This window comes from Phoenix dactylifera, chromosome 4 (genome assembly GCF_009389715.1).
Source record: "Phoenix dactylifera cultivar Barhee BC4 chromosome 4, palm_55x_up_171113_PBpolish2nd_filt_p, whole genome shotgun sequence".
Lineage (NCBI taxonomy): Eukaryota > Viridiplantae > Streptophyta > Magnoliopsida > Arecales > Arecaceae > Phoenix > Phoenix dactylifera.
Window position 1 is genome coordinate 7,242,024 of NC_052395.1, and position 20,034 is coordinate 7,262,057.

The window sequence follows — 20,034 nt, forward strand, 5'->3', positions numbered from 1 at the left end:
CAAGAAAACATACTTCACCGCCAAACAACCAGTAGGAAACATTGATCAATGAACTCGATGAAGATTATGCCTGGTCGGGTCATCTGCAAATCCTTCAAAAAATACTTCAGCCAATCCTATGAGAAAACCAGAAACAGACATCCAGGAGTGGACAATACCATGCTAAAGTGATATCTTCTGTAATTAATTCTAATTTCTACTCCATACAAACCAACAAATAGTTCAGTACGCTTGCACATTATATCAGCTGAATCTAAACATCATTATCTTAGTTGTGTTTACAATTTTCCGGGGAAACAAAATTGCATGAGCTCAAAACTGTTGCATTATGGTTATACACAATTTATGTGTCAATACTATCCGCTTATGGAGTGCTGGATGCTAGAACGAAACGTCAACCATCACAAAACCGTGGTCTGACAGGCGCAATTGTTATAGGCATCAAAAAGAGGGAAGAAATGGCGAGCAATCCGAGTATCAGGAAATACTGATGTTACGTTCAGAAGTCTTCCTAGACCCAATTGCAAGCGACATTTCCCGGTCCATGGAATTCAAATTTTCTTCTGAGTTCATCTTGGCTTCCCTCACCTTCAAACTGTTAGGACCACTTGGTTCTGGACTATATCTCAGCAATCAAGATGCCATGGACAAGATGTCTGAACACTCTGAGAATCTTCAAGAGGTGAATTTCTTGGTAAAATTATGAGGTGGCAAGAAGGTTAAAAAAAAAATGAATTTCTGATCAAACATTTGGGTATAAGCAGTATATTCACAAATATGGACGTCGGTGCTTGATGATATGTACAGATATATATACATTTGGCGGTGTAAAGAGTCAAAACTCAAGACCACTATTTATCTGAACCGACAACGATGGCCTGCCAATATTGCTGAGAGGCGTTTCCACTCTAATCACTACTCCTGAGCTCCCTAAATGCCCATTCCACTTGGATCTCCCAAGCTGCCATGCACAGACGTGTATTAGTATCTTTAAAACATCAGATACGTTCCAAACATAATTGAAAAAAGAGCTATATTATGATAGAAAAGAGTTCAATAAGGGCCGGACCATGCCACCAGTCCAGGAATAATTAACTTACAGATAATGAGGCAAAAGCAGAAGGATGCACCGTGCAAGAACAACCACAAATCAGATTGAGTTCTTCCTTGATAGAATGGATGAGCTCTACATGAACCCCAGGATTGCTTCCACCAAAAGTGGGGCATATACTAAAGAAAAGGGTAGGAGAAGAAAGAAAACAAGTTTCAACAGCAGGAAATCAAAGTAGTAATAAGCAACCAAATCAAGAGTTAGCCACATGATTAATGTAAACCAAGAGCAAATTATATGTTTTACCATTAACTGCCTCCTTTTCCTACAGCAAATAAAAAAAATGCGTAAAATATCAGCAGATAATTCATCTTGGACCATGGTCAATCTATGTCAGAAGTAAGATTACTCAGATTTGTTCAGCATTTCATGAAAAGCAAATTTCACAAAGTATCTATCTTCACTGACCAGATCGGCGTTCCAGTCCTCAGATTTCCAATCTCTCTCTCTCTCTCTCTCTCTCTCTCTCTCTCTCTCTCTCTCTCTCTCGGTTATATACAGAAAAAGAGGAAATTGAGGTTCATTTACAGAATGCACTTGTTTGGTAACGCTTCACATATCATAGAAAGCAGTAATATCATATATTCTTTATTAACAAATAAATCATAAGAACAAAAGAGATTTTAGCATTAAAATTACAAGTTACAAGGGCAGATAGAGAAATTATTTACTGAAAACCAGAAGAATGAATCAGGATGTCAATAAAAAATTAGCATCTTTAAATCCATAAGCTGCTTAAAATGCAGGTCATTACTTGGTTTATATGAAATCTAACCAAATTGGAAAGCACAAGTTTATCCTTCCAGCATATGAGGATGAAAGAACTGATTACTATCTACCTGAATTGGATGCTTGGTCGCACCATGAGACCAGATCTCTTCCATGCTATGGCTTGTGCAACCCCAAGAGAAAAGGACTTGTCAGGCAACTGCATCATCGGGGTAATCCGTGTTCCATGCTTATTCTATAAGGTAATGACAAAGTTGTCAGGCATATATATCAGTGGAAGGAGACATAACAAGGACATAATACAAGTGAAGATACTGCAGCAGCATGAGTACAAAAATGCCCCAATGAAGAAACACTATCATCCAAAACATAGAAAATACAAAAGAAACACAAACTGATTTTATAGCAGTAAACCAGCAGAAAATTCCATGGAATCTACTTAATATATCGAGCTCATTTGCATGCTTTGTCGAACTTAACAGCTAAGATAAGAAAATAGTCAGGTACAATAACATAAAATGGTTTACATCATTTCCAAGTTATGGTGTCCCATAACTAATACTCAAAGTCTTTCTTCGTTGATTTGGCAGACAATCTTCTTGGATCTAATGGCTAACCTTGTAAGAGAAGCTAATTCTTGTTTCTCCTGGATATTGACCTTGAGCTTGAAACAAGCCACCAAATACAGGAAGAAAAGCACTAGAAGTCAACCCTTCACCAGCCACGTAAGTAAGCTGCCCACTTGGGAATTGCAAATCCATGAATGACTGGAGGGAGAAAAAAATGCCAGGTTAACAAATTTCATTATTAGGATAGAGCTGTTGCAAAAGAAATTACTACAGCTGCTCCAAAAGACTGAACATATGAAAAAACTATAATCACACTCCCAGAAATGGGCATTTAAAAATCAATTATACAGAAAAAATGAAATTAGAATAACCAATTGAAATGCCTTGTGCTGATTATGCATAGAATACAATTATGCCGTTAATATGATTATTCGGTAAAAAGAATAGCAAAAGATCAGTTTTGTCAAATATCATGTAGCATAAAGGATCATATAAATAAGTCTACTACTTCACATTGCCTTGTACTTTCTGATTTAGCATGGTTGTGTGAGTAATCATCTCCCCACAAACAAAATGCATTGGGTCATCGGCTGAGCCATTTGCAAAGTTACTTGGCAGAGCTTATAGGCAAGAAAATCATAATTAGTCATTAAAATAGCCAAGAAGCATCTACCCGTATTATTTGGGCCGCTAGAAAAATAATTCATAATGAAATTATTTTCATATTCCTAGGAGGAGTGCTATGATACAGAATTATAAACAAAAATAGCTCGGAGAAAAAATTATGTAGCCTTACACAAGCAGGAGGGTTGAGACAGATCATTGACATCAGCAACCATCTTCTATGTTTGGACCATAGTGCTGGACAGAGGGAATGCATTCCATTCTAAAGACAAAAACATTTTGTCAGTAAGCCGAAAACATAGAACCATGGAATAGCTATCGCCATTTAAGTCCACAATCAAGAACTTGCAAGCCTTCAACTTGACTGGTGTGTAAAAGAGTCATAAACTTTGGAAAGAGAAAACTAACTAAAACTGTTCTTGTACATTACAAGGAGAATGCAACTAGAAGATATAGAAATATAAATAAGGAACAAATCTACCGCCCTGCAAAATTGGATAAAGTAGGGGAAGTAACCTGCAAAGAATGCAGGAAGGAGCAAATTTTGGTCAACTTATCATAATGGAGTAAGAATTACCCCTTTTTATGATAAATATTCTGCAGCATCAGGATGATCATAAAGAAGAACATCAGAAAATTTCAATTAAGGAAAGAAGAGACTTAGGAAAATTCATGCCATTTAGCGACTATGGTCCATGTGAATGTGACTGCTTCGCTCTATTAATCTCTGCTAAAGTTTCTGACAGTCCAGAGCTGTGGTTAGTGTTGAACTGTTGACCATATCAATCTCCAGCTGCAACAGTAAGGTGATATTTGGAAAGACTGCATGGTTGGAAAGTTTGGTAAGACTGCCATTATACAAGGTACAATGGCATACTGAATCCTCTCAAAGTGAAGTTCACTGTTGTTAATATTAACTATGATTTTTTTTGTTGTTTTTTTCACACTTTATAATAGAGAACCAACGTTTGAAATGCCGGTGGGATGGAAGACATCCCCACCATCTCAAGTATCGGGACAGGAAACCATCCGGAGTGTTGGGATGGGATAGGTCAGGAAATAGATCGGCACACCATCCTAATTGTTGGTATGTGGGGTTTCTCTTTCCACGAAAAAGCCAAGACGTCATACAGTATTTACAACCTTATAGAGAATACTTGGAAGTTGGAGCTTACCACTTAGCCGTTTTTTGGTGAGGATGTTGTCCAACAGGTTAGGTATATGCCTCCATTTCAAATTCAATGGATAGTTGGGGGTGGAGAGATGCCAAGGCCAGTCAAAATCTCTTACTCTGAAGAATGGATTCCGGTTCTCCGATTAACTGAAGACTATGCTCTATTAGAATAGATCGTAGAATAAGAAAGCGGATTCTTACTAAGCAAATCTGCAACTATTTGTCTTCTCAGCGTAGTGGTTGGGTCATCTACTGATAGTATGGAATCAAATTTGGAAAGTTCAACTCTCTCAGAGAGTTAAGAATTTTATTTGGAAAATGGCTCGAGATAGGCTTCCTACCAATTCTTGGCTAAGCACCTTGCATTAGAATTCCCATCCTTCATGCCCTATCTGTTGTCAACTTGATCGTGAAGTTAATAACAATTTGTTTGCTAACAAACTTGGCAACTACTTTCTACCAAGTAGAGTGGGAGGCCACAAATCCGAGCCTACAATGGTGGCTTGCTGTTGAGGACCCCGCTCCGCCAAGCCAAATTTCTTGCATGCACGATGACTCGGCGGAGCATAGCATCGAGTTCAGGCATGATCCAGGCTAGATCAGCAGCTTGGAGGCAAGTCTTCAGCTTGCTGGCCAAGCAGCCCAGCAGCCGACCGAGCCATGCACAGGCCTAGACCAACGCCCGTGCAAGGTTCTCGGCCCGCCAGTAGCATTCGCGCGTGCCCAGCACTTTGAGCTCGCGCGCACCTTGCACTCAGCGACCACGCGCGCCCAACGCTCTGCGCCCGCACGTGTTTGGCGTCCAATATCCAAACGTGCCCAGCGCTCAATGACGGGCAGCAGCCAGCTTAAGCCCGTTCACATCGGAGCGCGCCCGGCAAAGCCCGGGGATGACTTGAGAGGCCCGATAAGCGGGGCCGAGCAGTAGCAAGCGCGCCCATGCGCACCACCTGGCTTGGCCAGCCATGCAGAAGCCGAGTCCAAGGAGGACTCTACCTCGGCCACACGCCCAGCAGAGTCCTAATTTCAGCAGGACTTTTCCAAGCAATCAGAGGGTCAAGGGAGATCTCCAATGGGTGCCACGCAGGGAGGCACCAAGGGCCAAGATCGCAGTGGAGTACACCACGCCAAGGAGTCTTCCATGTAGGCCATATCCAGCCCAAGTCCGAGCCAAGGGGACTTCTCATTCATCCAACCGAGCCACATGGAAACCGTCCAAGGGAGCCACATGGGACGGCGCCACAAACAGCAAGTTCAATCCTCATGGCAAAACCAGCCAGTCCACCATACCAAAGATCAGTGGACCATGCGCGCGCCACATCACCCATCCGCACACATGGAGAAATACTTTTATGGAAAGAAATCGAGCGCCAACTAAAGAGGCGCCAAGAGGCAACAGTGCGCGCACATGGGAAAATCCTTTTATGGAAGGAAATCAAGTGCTAACTAGAGGGGCGCCAAGAGACGGCAGTGCAGCCAAAGGACTCTTCGGGCGTGAAACCTCAGCGATCCAAGGGCCTAAAGATCCAACATGAGCAACGACCGAGAGAAGTTCCATTGCAGAAAGAACTCTTCATCCCACGGACACATGTCCTGACCAGCCGGGTCTCGCATCCCGGCCAACCAAGACTAACCAGGATGCACGTCCCGGGAGACTAGCTTACCAAGTTGGGAAGATTTGCAAGAATCTTCAAAGGGAAAGCCAACAAATCAATGGAGGAGTCCATGCCAAGCAAGGACTCTTCCATAACCATCCGTTCGGGGAGATTCAGTGGCCTAGATTCATTAGGCCTTGGTGATCGATGACCCAGACCCATGTGCACAAGCCACGTCACCAATCCGTGGCATGGAAACTTCCATATGCAGAGGGACTCTACAAATGGCAGCATACGGCAGAATTGGCAGCAATCCTAGGCGCAATTCAGCATGTGTTTCATGCCGTTTTGGACTCCTTTGGGTGCCATTCATAAGCGCCAACCAGCGGTTCAGATTTGCGCCACTTGGATCCTTCAAGGGTGGTCGCAGAATTTAGTGATGTTTTACCATCTTTAGGAGTCGTCATGAGTCATGAGAATATTTTCCTTTCTTAGGAGTCTTAGGTCTATATAAAGATGTATTAGGGCTTTTTGTGAGGATCTTCGAGTAGAAATCTGATTATTGTCCTTCTCTTTGTAAGAGTCGGTCGTAAGGCTTGGGAGGCGCTTGCGCCTATGTTTCTTCGGTCTTAGATCTATGTTCTAGGACTTGGGCTAGTATGGGATACATCAATCCCTACTAGATTATGGGCTATTGAGGGATCCTTACGATTCTTCATTCGATTGGGCTAGTAGAGATCCTTGAATGCTCTACTAGATTTTCTTTTCTTTGTGTGTTCTTTGTTCTTTGTTCATCAATTTGAGAGTTGAATCCATCAGTTTGCTTTATTGACTGTCTTTGTAATTGTGTGATTCAACGAACGTTACCTACAAATCGGTCCAAACCATCCACCATTGCAAGGGCGGACGCCAAGGAGCGGCGACAAGGGCTTGGTGTGGGGCTTGGGACTGTAAGCCCCCCATCACTTGCTTGAACCTTCCTTTTGGAAATGGTTTCCTTGCCATGGATTGGGGCATGGCATTGCTTGCCAATAACATTTGACAACTTTGGAAAACTAAAAAACTGCTATGTTTGATAACATGCTCTAAATGCTCAAGAGCTTGGGCTATGGCTTCTAATTATTACAACCCAATTCCCTAGTTGTCCTTAGATAACTATGAAATTTGGGTTCAATGGTTGGCGCCAGCTAAGGACTGAATCACTCTTTGTCAAAGCTACTCGTGTAGACCTCCTTTGTATTACGATGGAAGCTTGGGCCATTAGACAAGCCTCAATTCTTGCCAAGTAGAAGGGCTACAATTGCATCATTATTGACACTGATTGCCAGACGCTCGTCCACCTTCTTAACTCTCATAGATCCCTGTTGCAATACATTTTCCCTAATTTCACATTTTTTGAAGGCTAATATGCTTGCAGATTGGGTTAGGTGAAATTTATGCATAGGAAGGAATTTTTCTCGTGTAACTGGGACAATTGCTAAGGTCTAACATCTCTGGTGCTCACACCAGGAGAGAGTTTTGTAACATAAGGTCTGCTTTAGATCCTTTTGTCAACAAAAAAAATCCTAAAACCAAGATTTGCAATCTTGATACCGGACCCATATGGTACCACATTGGTACAATATCAATATATGTCCGGTACAGAGGTCAATTTGGCGCACCAACACTTGGTACGTCCCCTTTCCTAAGTATCGGTTTGACACTAGTACAATATAATGGGCTCGATAGGGGGTAGCATGCATTGATACTGCAAAACTTGCCTCAAAGTTAATTGACCATCTTGGAGGCTTTTATTTTGTATTGTTCATTTTGTATCATTCTCCATTCTCATTGTCACCTTGGTAATGATTACAAGTTGGTTATGTTGCATCCTCATTGATTTTAATGATTTTGGCTGCTTTCAAGAAAAGTTAAAGGCATGTGCTTGAAACTTAAAAGTCATCTTCAATATACTTGATAAGAAGTTATGATATTAGCTAATAGCTACATTACATAGACACTTGTGTCTGGCGTGTCCGCATGACAGATATGTATCCAAATCAAATGCTCAACACTTGGATAATCCTTTTTCTTGATTTTATAGATCGGTGGGTAATTTGACTCTTCCCATGATGAGTTCAACCCACCCTAACAATGTCAAAAGTGACTTTTTCCTTTCTAACAATTAGTCGAGGATGTAACTCTAAAATAACTCAGCAAAATATCTTTTTATTGTATCCCTCAATAAATTAAGAACTTCATGAAACACATATTGAAAGATACTACCAAGTGTTGAAACACATCTTTTATACAAATATTTAAAATAAATACATATTTTAATTAAAATTATTTTTCAACGTATCGCCTTTTCTCTTTTTCCCTATTGCCCAATCAGATACTTGGACACGTGTCCGAATTTAGTTACTATATCCTTGTCCATGCCACAATGGAGAGTACTTGGTACAAAGCAAATAAGAGTCATTTGCAGAATGGTTAAATGTAACAAGAAGTTGCAAGTTACCTGTTAGTCATGACAGAAGGCACCTCTAATAACATGGGAGCATAACAAGACCATGTTTTCACAATGAAAAGAACTAGCATCATATGTGAAAAGAAGAACTATCAACTGATATCCCAAAATCAGTGTACTTCTCATCAGAAAATTGCAAATAGTTTCAGGAAGATGTAATCTTGGAACCATAATGAGATCGCCTGCAATATAAACCAATAAAATGACCAACTACCTTTGTCCATCTTCAAATCCTTGTGACACTTGTTCCAACAAGGATTGCACCTTCAACCCATGCAAGCTAATCGAAATCTTGTCTTGTGACTTCTGTTTTAGTTAGTTGGATCCTTTCCATACTCTTCTTCGTTAAGAACATGCTCATGACCTTGTATAATACTATCTTGCATTTTGATATTTTATTTGAAGTCCTTTTAAGACATTTTATTAAATCCTTCTGCACAAAGAAGTTATATTTTAACAGCAGCCTTTTCAAATCCCCTCTTGCAACTTCCAGAAATATTTTCTTCAAAAATATACATCTTTCTCCTTCGTTATGTTTCATCTGTCCTTCCTTGCATGTGTAAGTCCATCTAAAATCGATTCCGTGTTGTTATACTCTTGATTATGGATTTTCATGCTCATATACATTCTCCATTCTGAACATTGTCATTCTTATTCGTATCACACATCGACCATAACATTCTTATTTCTGGTTAAATGCATAATCTCTCTGTATGGTTGAATATTATAAGACATGTGACATTTATAGAAAGAAAGATTACAAGTATAAAATGATTCAGTTGATGAAAGAAGACGACAAAGAAAGAGCACTTTAACAAGAGTCACAAGAATATAAACATTGCACAATTAAAATTCATTAAACAAGCATAAAAAATTAGAAGAAAAAATTCTACGAAAAGTCAATAGAAGTTCATCCTATGTACTTGCTTACAAGCCACTTCACCGGAAGATAAATTAGAAGAAAAAAAAGTCCAGACCAATTACGACAAATTGTCTTCACATTAAGTAGGGCAGTAAACAAATGGATTTACCTTCCTATCATAACCATACCAAAGCAAGTGTTGCTTTGACAAATGAACTGGTAAAAGAAGTGTTGTATCCCGAATAAATAGAACAGGTCCCAGCTGAATGAGGAAAAGAGGTGAGGTCTCACTTCCTGTGGTTGAACCACCACGTGATGCCTCTACTCTCCACAAGTCTCCCCTTGCGACCAAGGAGCTTTCCATTTCATGGGTTCTAGTGTCATATGTTGATGTGATATTAATGATCCCCTGCATTTGACATATTACAGCAAAACTTAAGATGGTAATCAGTTCTATGTCATAGAGTATGCATGAATTTAGGCTAACCAAGCATTAAGGAAACTACTATTCAACTCCAGATGCAAGTTGCAAACTGCAAAAGAGGTAAGTCCAAATAATTTGTAAATATATCCTTGGTAACACATAAGCAGTGCAAGAAGTTGATAGCATACCAACTGATGCATAGAATTAATGCATATGAACAACAGCAAGAACTATAAAGCCAGCCAACCATCAGTATCCTAGAAAACACAAACTGCATTTCAACATGATTTTCGTACTGGACGAACAATATGACAAGTTATGCATGATGCAAACAACAGTCAAAGAAGACACTGCAGTTTGCCCAACAAAGTGGGGGAAATGCAACTCCCTCATCCATCAAGATACTTTTAAGGCAAGTGGAACTTCGCAGATACCATGAACAAAAGATAAAGTTCTGAATCCCAAAAATAACTCTAATAGTGAACCACAAGATTGACCTCCCTCTCAACCGCACCTTTGTTTTTCTTCCACAAATCCAAAATGAGGCGTTTTTTATCCCAAATTTGTTCCCCAAGAAGAAGATATGGACCAATCTGTGACATCACCTCAACAGTGAGTCTAAGAATATATCAACTTTGGCTCATGACAACTGATTAGTGGAATCCAAAGCAATCGCCTTGGACATTTTATCTTGCTCCTTGGTCTTGACGAGGCACTTAATCCTAAACTTTCACTAGTTAGACTCCTGAGTCACCTAGGAAATCCAGGAGTCTGAACTTCATAGAAATGAACCGCCTTGTAGAAATTTCAAAAAGGTATTGCTGAAGCAGGTATTAAAGTTGATGTCTAGGAGTTTTTCTAGTAGGGAGGATTGAATTTAGATACTCTTTCTTATCATGCCTTTGGGGAATGATATTGAAGGGCAGTTTGCCCACAATATATGGAGCTACAGATTCCTTTGGTTTACCGAGGAGATATTTATCCTTTTTTTTTATTATTTGGTTGGTGTGGGGGGGGGGGGGGGGGGGGTGTGCGGGGGGAATCGGTGAGCAGAATCAGCGTACGTATAGTGTGCGATTAAGAAAAAATATTTGAAGATGAAAAGAGTAAGATGCTGCTAAGCTTACCTGCGGCCTCTTCAGATGCCCCGGAGTTCTGAGATCACATCCGAACCCCTCGTCATCACCCCACTCATCCGAGCTACCAGCGGGTGCCGCTGCCTCCGAGAAACCCCGATCTCCAAACCGCTCCACCGCCAGTCCCATCACCTCCCCATCATCGCCGCCGCGCCTTGCCGGCAGCACGGCCGCTGCCGCCCCGCCCTCGTCCGGCCGGAACGGAACCGGCAGCTGGCGGAAGAACTGTTGCACAACACCGTTGATGCAGGCGCCGAGTTCCGCCCCGGCCTGACCAAGGCGGCTCCCGATGTCGAGGATGGCGGAAACGCCGCCAGCGGCGATCTCTGACTGAGCTGTGACGTGGATGGCGGGGAGGTCAAGGTCGAAGGGCTTCTTGTGGGGGGCGGGCCAAGGGAAGGCGGGGGGACTCATGTGCGATTGGATCAGGCCGGCAAGGCCCTGGGCGAGGCGGTCCGCGAGGTCCTGGCCATGGCGCTGGACCTCCTCCCAGGCCTCCAAGGGCCTCTCCACGGACATCGATGGCAGCCGCCGGAGCTAGGGTTTCTCGGATCGATCGAGGGGCGGCTAGGATGTGGTGGGAAAGATAGATCGACGGAGAGGAGAGAAGCCGCAAGCGAAGAATAGATAAGAAGAGGAGACGGAGAACGGCCCTAATTTTACGGCAATAGACTGAGAGAGCCAGAGAGAGATACTCCCATTCAAAACTGAGAGCGTGAAGATGGAATCGGGGGTTTCTCCGTTAGGGGTCGCACACTCCACTCCTCCGGCCCCATGTGGACTGATGAGGGACGAACGAGAGATTGAGGGCCCGGTGAGAGGCGGTGACAGGTGTCTTATAGTAACGTGGTCGGCATGGGATCCGGCACTGGGTTTTGGACAACGTTATGGGATGTTCTGGTTCAGTATTCTACCCCATCCTGTGGGTGAAGCGACGAAGCAAACCAAACTGATAAAATTGGGTAACTTCCTGCTCCTATCCATATTATCCAAAAATAAATAAGTAAATAAATAAAATTACGTACATATCCTTCTACATATTAAGATTTATATAAATATTTTTTAAATTGATATTTATATATATATATATATATATCTCTTTTTTTCGGCATATGTATCCAAACCATCTAATGTCGTCAAGAAGTTAACAGTTTAAAATTAAAATGACGAAAATATTATTAACAAATAAACATGCAAAAAAAAAATTTATAAAGATATACATGTAAATAGCAATTCTGAAGAGTATTCATACAATTTTATCTATTTAAGAGGTATACACACAAAAACAATTCTTAGATTTTTGCATACATATTCTTCTAAATATTGAAATTTTCATGAATGCCCTTCAAATTGAAATAGAAATTGCATGAATAAAAAAATAAAATTAAAATTTTTTGCATGTAAACCCTTCTAAATATGTGAAATTACACGAATATCCTCGCAAATTATTATTTGCATATATACTCTTATAAATATTTTTTTTGTTAATTGCTTAACGGTGTTAAATGGTGTTAAATGGTATTTTTGTCATTTTAAATTTTAAACTGCTAATTGCTTAACAGTGTTAAATGATGTGGGCATATATGCCAGAAAAAAAGAAATTGAAGGCTATACATGCAAAACAAGTATTTTATGAGGGTATACATGCAAATATCAATTATGAAAAGATATTCATACAAATTTTAATTTTTAGAAGGATATGTATTCAAAAAAAACTCTATCCAAAAAAATATATATAAAAAAATAAATACGTACGGAAGGTGTGGGAGCTCGGGTGTCTCCCTATGGTAAGTGTGGAATTCAGGTAGCTTCACTTTTTTCACTGCCACGTAGCATCTCTATCTGGCATAATAATTGATTGTCTAAGGCTCCGTTTGGAAGAGCTTTTGGAGGGCCAAAAAGCACTTTCTGCCCCTCCAAAAGCACTTTTGGATGAAAAAGAGTATTTGGTAAAATTTTCAAAAAACTATTTTAGCTTTTTCAAAAAGCTAAAAACAGCATTTTTAAGAGAAGCTCCATTTTGGAGCTTTCCAAAAAAGTTGATTTGAGCTTTGTCGGAAAGCTATTTTTTGACTAAAATACTCATAATAAAATATAATAATTACATATTTTGTCTCTTTATAAATCTAAAAATTTGTTGGAGCCCTAACAAAGAACCCTAGCCGTTGTACCTTTATTATTGTATTATACTATAAATATAATATAATATTACATTATATCTGATGGGAGATAAAATAGATTGTCCTACCCTAGCACGGGACCACCCCATTCCAGCCAAGCAGATCTTAGCGCCGAGCAGGCCATACCTCGAACCTCGCCGAAGGCTGAGCTGACCTCGGCCCCTTTCCACAAATCAAGTCGCTGCCACGACCTGCAGCAACCTTCTCTGATGACATAATAACGTCCCAAACCTAAGTTCGGGGCGCCCTGCAGTGTCGACCAAAAACCGAAGAGGCTTCGTCGGCCGCAGGTATCCATAATAACATCCCGGGCCTAAGTTCGGGATGCCCTGCAGTGTCGACCAAGAGCCCAAGAGGCCCCGTTGACCGTTCGCAAGTATCTTCAAGGACGCGCCCCGACTTGAGCTCGGGGCGCCCATTATCTTCGACAACGCACCCCGACCCGAGCTTGGGGCGCCCGGTATCTTCGACGATGCGCCCTGGCCGGAGCTCGGGGCGACGAGTATCTTCGACGACGTGCCCCAGCCCGAGCTTGGGACGTCTCGGGGCGACGAGTATCTTCGACGACGCGCCTCGGCTCGAGCTCGGGGTGCCGAGTATCTTCGACGACGAGCCTCGATCCGAACTCGGGACGCCAATGTCTGAGTGGGGGCACCCTGCAGAGTCAACTAAGAGCCGAGAAAGCTTGGCCGACCTCAGAGTCCGCCAAGTCGACCTCACCAAACATATGTCGTGGCCTCCAAGTCGGCCCGACCTTATTGCTCACCAAGCTGACTTCGCCAAGTATATGCTACGGCCTCCAAGCGAGCCCGACCTTGCCCACGGCCGCATCCACGTGCGCTCCTATGCTCGCATACATGGCCGTACATTCCAACCTCACTGCGCCATGCTTTGCTTGCTGGCCACTCCATGACATATCAACCAGGGCCATGCCGTACTGTCAAGGGCCATACCCTACTACCTCTGTCAACGCCATGCCGTTCACAAGGACGGTCTACACCGTGTGCCTCAAGCAAGCCCTGGCTGCATGCCACCTAGCCAAATACCAACTCCTCTCATGATGAGGACGGGCCATACCCGCGCTACCTGGGCACCTCTGCGGGGACTATAAATAGCCCCATCAGGCAATGTCTAAAGGACTTTTGGCCAACAAAAACTCCACGCTAACTTTAGCATCGGAGGACCCTCATCGGAATCACCGGTGAGGCTTTGTGCAGGTACGTCGGTGCATGGGAGGTGGCATCCTTTCTCCGTCTCGACCGGCAGCTCCCCCGACTCCTCCAGCGTGGTCACCCTCGGGCCAAATTTGAACCACAACATCTTGCTCTAGAAAAAAGGGCCCTCACTGGAATCACCGGTGAGGCTTTGTGCAGGTATGTCGGCGCACGAAAGGTGCCATCCTTTCTCCGTATCGACCGGCAACTCCTCCGAATCCTCCGACATGATCACCCTCGGGCCAAATTTGAACTACAACATCTGGCGCTAGAGGAAAGGCCCGAGTCATGGCTATGAAGTTGATGAGCCAAGCAACTTCAAATGCATCGAGGAGCCGGGCACCAGCTCCCCACAACTCACTCCAAAGTCCACCCCCTGCAGAACCTGCAGACCAAATTTCTTAGGTTTAACCGGAGTAGTTCAACATGCTTATCCAACAAGTCCAAGCACTCACTGTGGCCGTTCAAGGCCTGCAGCAAGCGGGAGACCAGCCTGTACTCCCTCCTCACGAGCATGAGTCCTCAGGACACCGCTCGCGATGTCATTCTCCTGTAGAGCGTCGCCACCACCAAAGCTCCCACCAAGCTCGAACCCCAAGCCAGGAGGGCCCGTCGCGAAGCCACTATCCTGAGAGCTTGCACCAAAGTTTGAAGCCCCGAGCAACCCTTAGAGGTGGGGTCTGCCCCAGGCCGAGCACCCTGCACTGCCGACCGTGAGCTGAACGAGCTCCCTCGACCACAGGACCATTTGACACCATTCGATGCCATTTCGACGCCATTTCAATGCGATTCGATGTCATTTCGATGCCATTCCAATGCCATTTTGACGCCTTCTATGATGACACAGCCCGATCTGAGTGGGGGCACCCTGCTGAGTCGACCACGAGCCGAAGAAGGCCACTGAAGTCGACCCCAGCGCAGAGTTACTTAGCTCGGCTCGAAAAGCTCGGCCTAAAGTCGTTAGGTCCAACGACACAAGAAGTACACCCTACTCGGCACATACATCTTCACAAATATTTGACTGAATTATAGAACGATCAATGACTTGGCTACTTTCTTCCCTTGAGCGAAAGAATAACTCGAACTCAAAAGTCAGAGGGTAGATGATGGGAGATAAAATGGATCGTCCTACCCCAGCGTGGGACCACCCCATTTCGGCCAAGCAGACCTTAGCACCGAGCAGGCCAGACCTCGGACCTAGCTGAAGGTCAAGCTGACCTCGGCCCCTTCCCACAAATCAAGTCGCTGCCACGACCTACAGCAACCTTCTTTGATGACATAATGACGTCCCGAGCCTATGTTTGGGGCACCCTGCAGTGCCGACCAAAAGCCGAAGAGGCCTCGTTGACCGCAGGTATCCACAATGACGTCCCGGGCCTAAGTTCGGGTGCCCTGCAGTGTCGACCAAGAGGCCCCATCGACCATTCGCAAGTATCTTCGACGATGCGCCCCAACCCGAGCTCGGAGGGCCCAGTATCTTTGATGATGCCCCCGGCCCAAGCTTGGGGCACCGAGTATCTTCGATGACACGCCCTGGCTCGAGCTCGGGGCACCAAGTATCTTCGACAATGCGCCTCGGCCCAAGCTCGGGGCACCAAGTATCTTCGACGATGCGCCTCGGCCCGAGCTCGGGGCACAAATGTCTGAGTGGAGGCATCCTGCAGAGTCAACTAAGAGCCGAGGAGGCTGGGCCAACCTTAGAGTCCACCAAGTCGACCTCACCAAATATATGTTGCGGCCTCCAAATCGGCCTGACCTCAATGCTCACCAAGCTAATGACTTCCCCAAGTATATGCTACGGCCTCCAAGCAAGCCCGACCTCGCCCACGGCCGCATCCACATGCGCACCCACGCGCGCTCCTACGCCCGCACACGTGGATATACATTACAACCTCACCGCGCCATGTTTTGCTTGCTGGCCACTTTACGACATGTCAACCAGGAGCCATGCCTTACTGTCAAGGGCCATACCCTGCTACCTCTGTCGATGCCATGCCGTTCACAAGGATGGCCTACACCGTGTGCCTCAAGCAAGCCCTGACTGCATGCCACCTGGCCAAACACCAACTCCTCTCATGATGAGGATGGGCCATACCTCCGCCACTTGAACATTTCTACGGAAACTATAAATAGCCCCATCAGGTAACGCCTAAAGGATTTTTGGCCAACAAAAACTCCACGCTAACTTTAGCATCGAAGGGCCCTCACCGGAATCACCGGTGAGGCTTTGTGCAGGTACGCCGGTGCATGAGAGGTAGCGTCTTTTCTCTGCCGCGACTGGCAGCTCTCCTGACTGATCCGGCATGGTCACCCTTGGGCCAAATTTGAACCACAACATCTGGCGCTAGAGGAAGGGCCCTCATCGAAATCACCGGTGAGGCTTTGTGCAGGTACGTCGGCGTACGAAGGGTGGCATCCTTTCTCCGTCTCGACCGGCAGCTCCCCCGACTCCTCCGGCGTGGTCACCCTCGGGCCAAATTTGAACCACAACAATATCATAATACATTGATATGTTATGTTAAATAATTTAATATTATATTAAATTATTATGCTATAGTATACAATGTCATATTACTATATTATAATAATACTATATTACATTACAGTAATATTATACTATATAATATATTTATGTATCAATATATATTTTATTTTATTATGCTCTGTTGTATAATACTATGCAATATCCTTTATGGTAATTTTGACATACAAAAGTACTTTCTCAATTTGTTTACCAAACAAATATTAAAGTACAACAGTACTTTAGAAATGTAGTTACCAAACAACAAACAGTTTTTTATAAAGGTTCTACTTCAAAAAGCTTTACTTCCAATAGCTCTACTTCCAAAAGCTCTACTGCCAACAGCTCTCCAAATAAGGCCTTTATATTTCTTCATGTATCCCAGCACGTATATATACATAGAATGAGTGGTGACCGGTGACCTTGAGAATATTTCTTGCATAACCATGTGAAAGAAAAGATGGGCCAATGGACATGCTTATTAGGTATGAAATAATCAAGTAGAGCCTGCAAGAATATTCCTTGCATGAACATGAAAAAAAAAATGATGGCAATATATAGTGGGGGCGCCATAGTCAAGGATTTTTATAATGAATTGGAGTTTGTCTCATTATTCATTATCTTTTTTCTCATCAACAAGAGGTTGTGGGTTCAAGTCTTAATTATTAGAACCAAAATAATTATGATGTAAATGGGTTTCGATCACTTGCACCATACAAAGGGAGAAAAAAAATCATGGATTTCTTGACAACATCTTGAATAAAAATGTAAACCTTTTATGAACGATATGTATATTTCCTTATCAAAATTTCTGAAGTAAAAGATGATGAATAGGGTTTGGGCTTCATTGACAGTTCCCACTGCATTACATGTACAATGTCCACAAGTACATGAAGGCAGTGGTCTATAGTTGTGTAATTTTTCCCAAATGGCATTGAGTTGAGTGAAACAATCACTTACTGATTGGGTTCCCTGCATAACCTAGCTGAGTTGTTATTGAAGATGGTATATCCTCATATTATCCGGTTGTGCAAACTGGGTCTTTAGAGGGGATACATGAGTTGAAGATTCTCCATCTGCCATTTTAGAACAATCCTAAGACAAAAAGGAATGATTAAAACAGCTTACTACATCTTCAAGGAAGAAGAAGAAGAAACTTGACTTAAAATTCTAGCACCCGCTCTGATACTATGTTAGAAAAGGAATAACGGAAGCTGGAAACTGGGGAGAAGAATGGAAGATGGAAAATAGGGGAGAAGAAAAGGCTGATTTTATTTTATTTTTCTTACTTCATCACAGTACAGATTGGTGGCATTTATAAATATTCGAACTGGATTAAAGTGTAACTAATCTAACTATTAAGCAATGTAAATTGTAACTGTGGGAAAAATTAATGGCATTTAGGTTTATTGGGCCACGTGCTCATTTAAACTTGGAAACGCCCGTTGGTTTCTTTGGAAATAATGGACGCGCGCAGCGGGCTGGCGCACGTTGCCAACGGACGCGTGCCAGCCCCTTTGGCCTCCGCGTTTGAGAACGAAAACGGCCGGGTGTTTTGAGGAAAGATTTAAATGTGCACGCGGCCGAGTCTCGGGCCGCATGCGCGTTTGAAAATAAAAATGCCCCACGGTGTTTTGCGCGGAATTAAATGAGGCGCTTAATTACCGCGGACGGGTCCGCAAAAGACCATATTGCCCCTATAATAAATCCCTATATAAACCCCCCTATTTCATCCTATTCAAACACGGAAAAATTTGAGAAAAATAGTGGAAAAATTTTGAAAAAAAATTCTTCTTCCTCTTAGCCACTTCCAATTTTTGTTTTTACATTTTTATTAAGTTTATTTTGTTCTTTTCATTCCGCTCTTTGCTGGATCTGCAAGTCCGATCGGGTTCACTTTGACTTCTTCCGAGACGTGCCGAAGAAGAAGTTGTAGGGTCATCATATCTCTGAGAAGGATTGCCGGAAGACCCGTACGTGGGGGCAAATACTTCTTTGGGACAGCGTCTACGCGCTTCGACCTGCCTTCAATCAGGCTACTTTCTTCTACTTTTATTTTTTTCAATATTAGTAGATTTGTAGGATTTGAAATTTTATGATATAAATTTATTAAATGCATAGATTTATTTTGTGCTAAATTAGATTTATTTTGCATTGAAATAAACTTATTTGGATGACGAATAATATGCATGTATATTATTCCCTTTAAGATTTTCCATTAATTGAATTAATAGATTTATTTGTTTATTTATATGATATATTGCTAACAATTCAAAGAAGTATTTGTTTTTATTTTTTGTTAGTAATATATAATTCATTAAATTCTTTATTACAATTGTGGCATATTAGATTTTAATTGCAATAATTGTCTTTGCTAGCACATCATTAATAATAAATTATTCTAAAGAGGTAATAATTTGGTTAACCTCCAAGAGGTTTATTATACCTCCATTTGGACTCCTCAAGAAGTAATTTTCAGATCCTATTCAAACGAAAAATTCGGAAATTGGTTGATACATAATAATGAATCTATTGAATTGACTTATTAGATCTTAATCAATTAGTCTAATAAAGAAATAAATCTTTTAATTCATTGAATTGACATCTTAATTACAATAATTGATTTGCTACAAAATTAGTAATTAATTATTCTAATAAGTAAATAAATTAATTCTAATATATATATATATAATTCATTGAATTGATAAATTAGATTTTAATTATAATAATTGTTTGCTAGAATTAAATTTAGTAATCAATTGTTACTAATTCGGAAAGGTCAAACAAAAAAAAATTCAAAAAAATTAGTTAATCCGTTTAAATTTGCATTAGGTTATTTTAAATATTGAATTTGTGTGATTTCTAGTGATTATATCCACTAACTAATAGTGTCTAAGAAAAGCTTGTCAAAAAGCCATACGTGCCTAAGAAAGGCTGGTACTTAAGTGAGCCTAGTGCTCTACCACCGATCTGGAGCTGATCTGGCTATTAGTTTTTTGGATATATTAATTAGACATCCAAAATTCAATATAAACATTAATGCAATCTTTTGACATAATTTTTTTTTTTTTACCTTCAATTAGATTTCTGTCTCCATTCTATAACCCTGATCCTATGGCCTCAAACACTAGTGACCATCTTAGTGCCAAACCTGAAAAATTTGATGGTCATAACTTTAGGAGGTGGCAGAACCAAATGCGGTTCTGGCTCACCACATTAGGGTTAATCTCAGCCATAGGTGAAAGTACTACTGAAGTTGATAACGGATCCAACCCAACCACCTCTTCCAATACTGAACATTCTGCCTCCACTAGCACACCTTCTAGGACACCTGATGAGATAGATTATCATTGTATCCATAGAATCCTAGGTGCTCTTTCTGAGAG

General features: G+C 42.2%; 1 protein-coding gene across 1 annotated transcript; it reads right to left on the reverse strand.

Moving 5' to 3' along the window:
- Positions 1 to 173: 173 nt before the first annotated feature.
- Positions 174 to 11,536, reverse strand: LOC103695887. Its single transcript, XM_008777329.3, has 7 exons — positions 10,725 to 11,536; positions 9,343 to 9,582; positions 3,206 to 3,295; positions 2,458 to 2,607; positions 1,951 to 2,075; positions 1,101 to 1,230; positions 174 to 961 (listed from the first exon to the last, which is right to left on the reverse strand). Exons 1-7 carry the CDS (start codon positions 11,250 to 11,252, stop codon positions 836 to 838), a joined length of 1,389 nt encoding a protein of 462 aa, XP_008775551.1. The 5' UTR covers positions 11,253 to 11,536; the 3' UTR covers positions 174 to 835.
- Positions 11,537 to 20,034: the final 8,498 nt, after the last annotated feature.

Excerpts from the sequence above, each read along its gene's own strand:
- LOC103695887 (XM_008777329.3), bottom strand. The coding sequence starts at position 11,252 with ATGTCCGTGGAGAGGCCCTTGGAGGCCTGGGAGGAGGTCCAGCGCCAT. Across the intron at positions 2,608-3,205 it reads GTCTCAACCCTCCTGCTTGT|TCATTCATGGATTTGCAATT; the intron begins GTAAGGCTACAT and ends TTCTCCCTCCAG. Across the intron at positions 962-1,100 it reads CTGCTTTTGCCTCATTATCT|CTTGGGAGATCCAAGTGGAA; the intron begins GTAAGTTAATTA and ends TGTGCATGGCAG.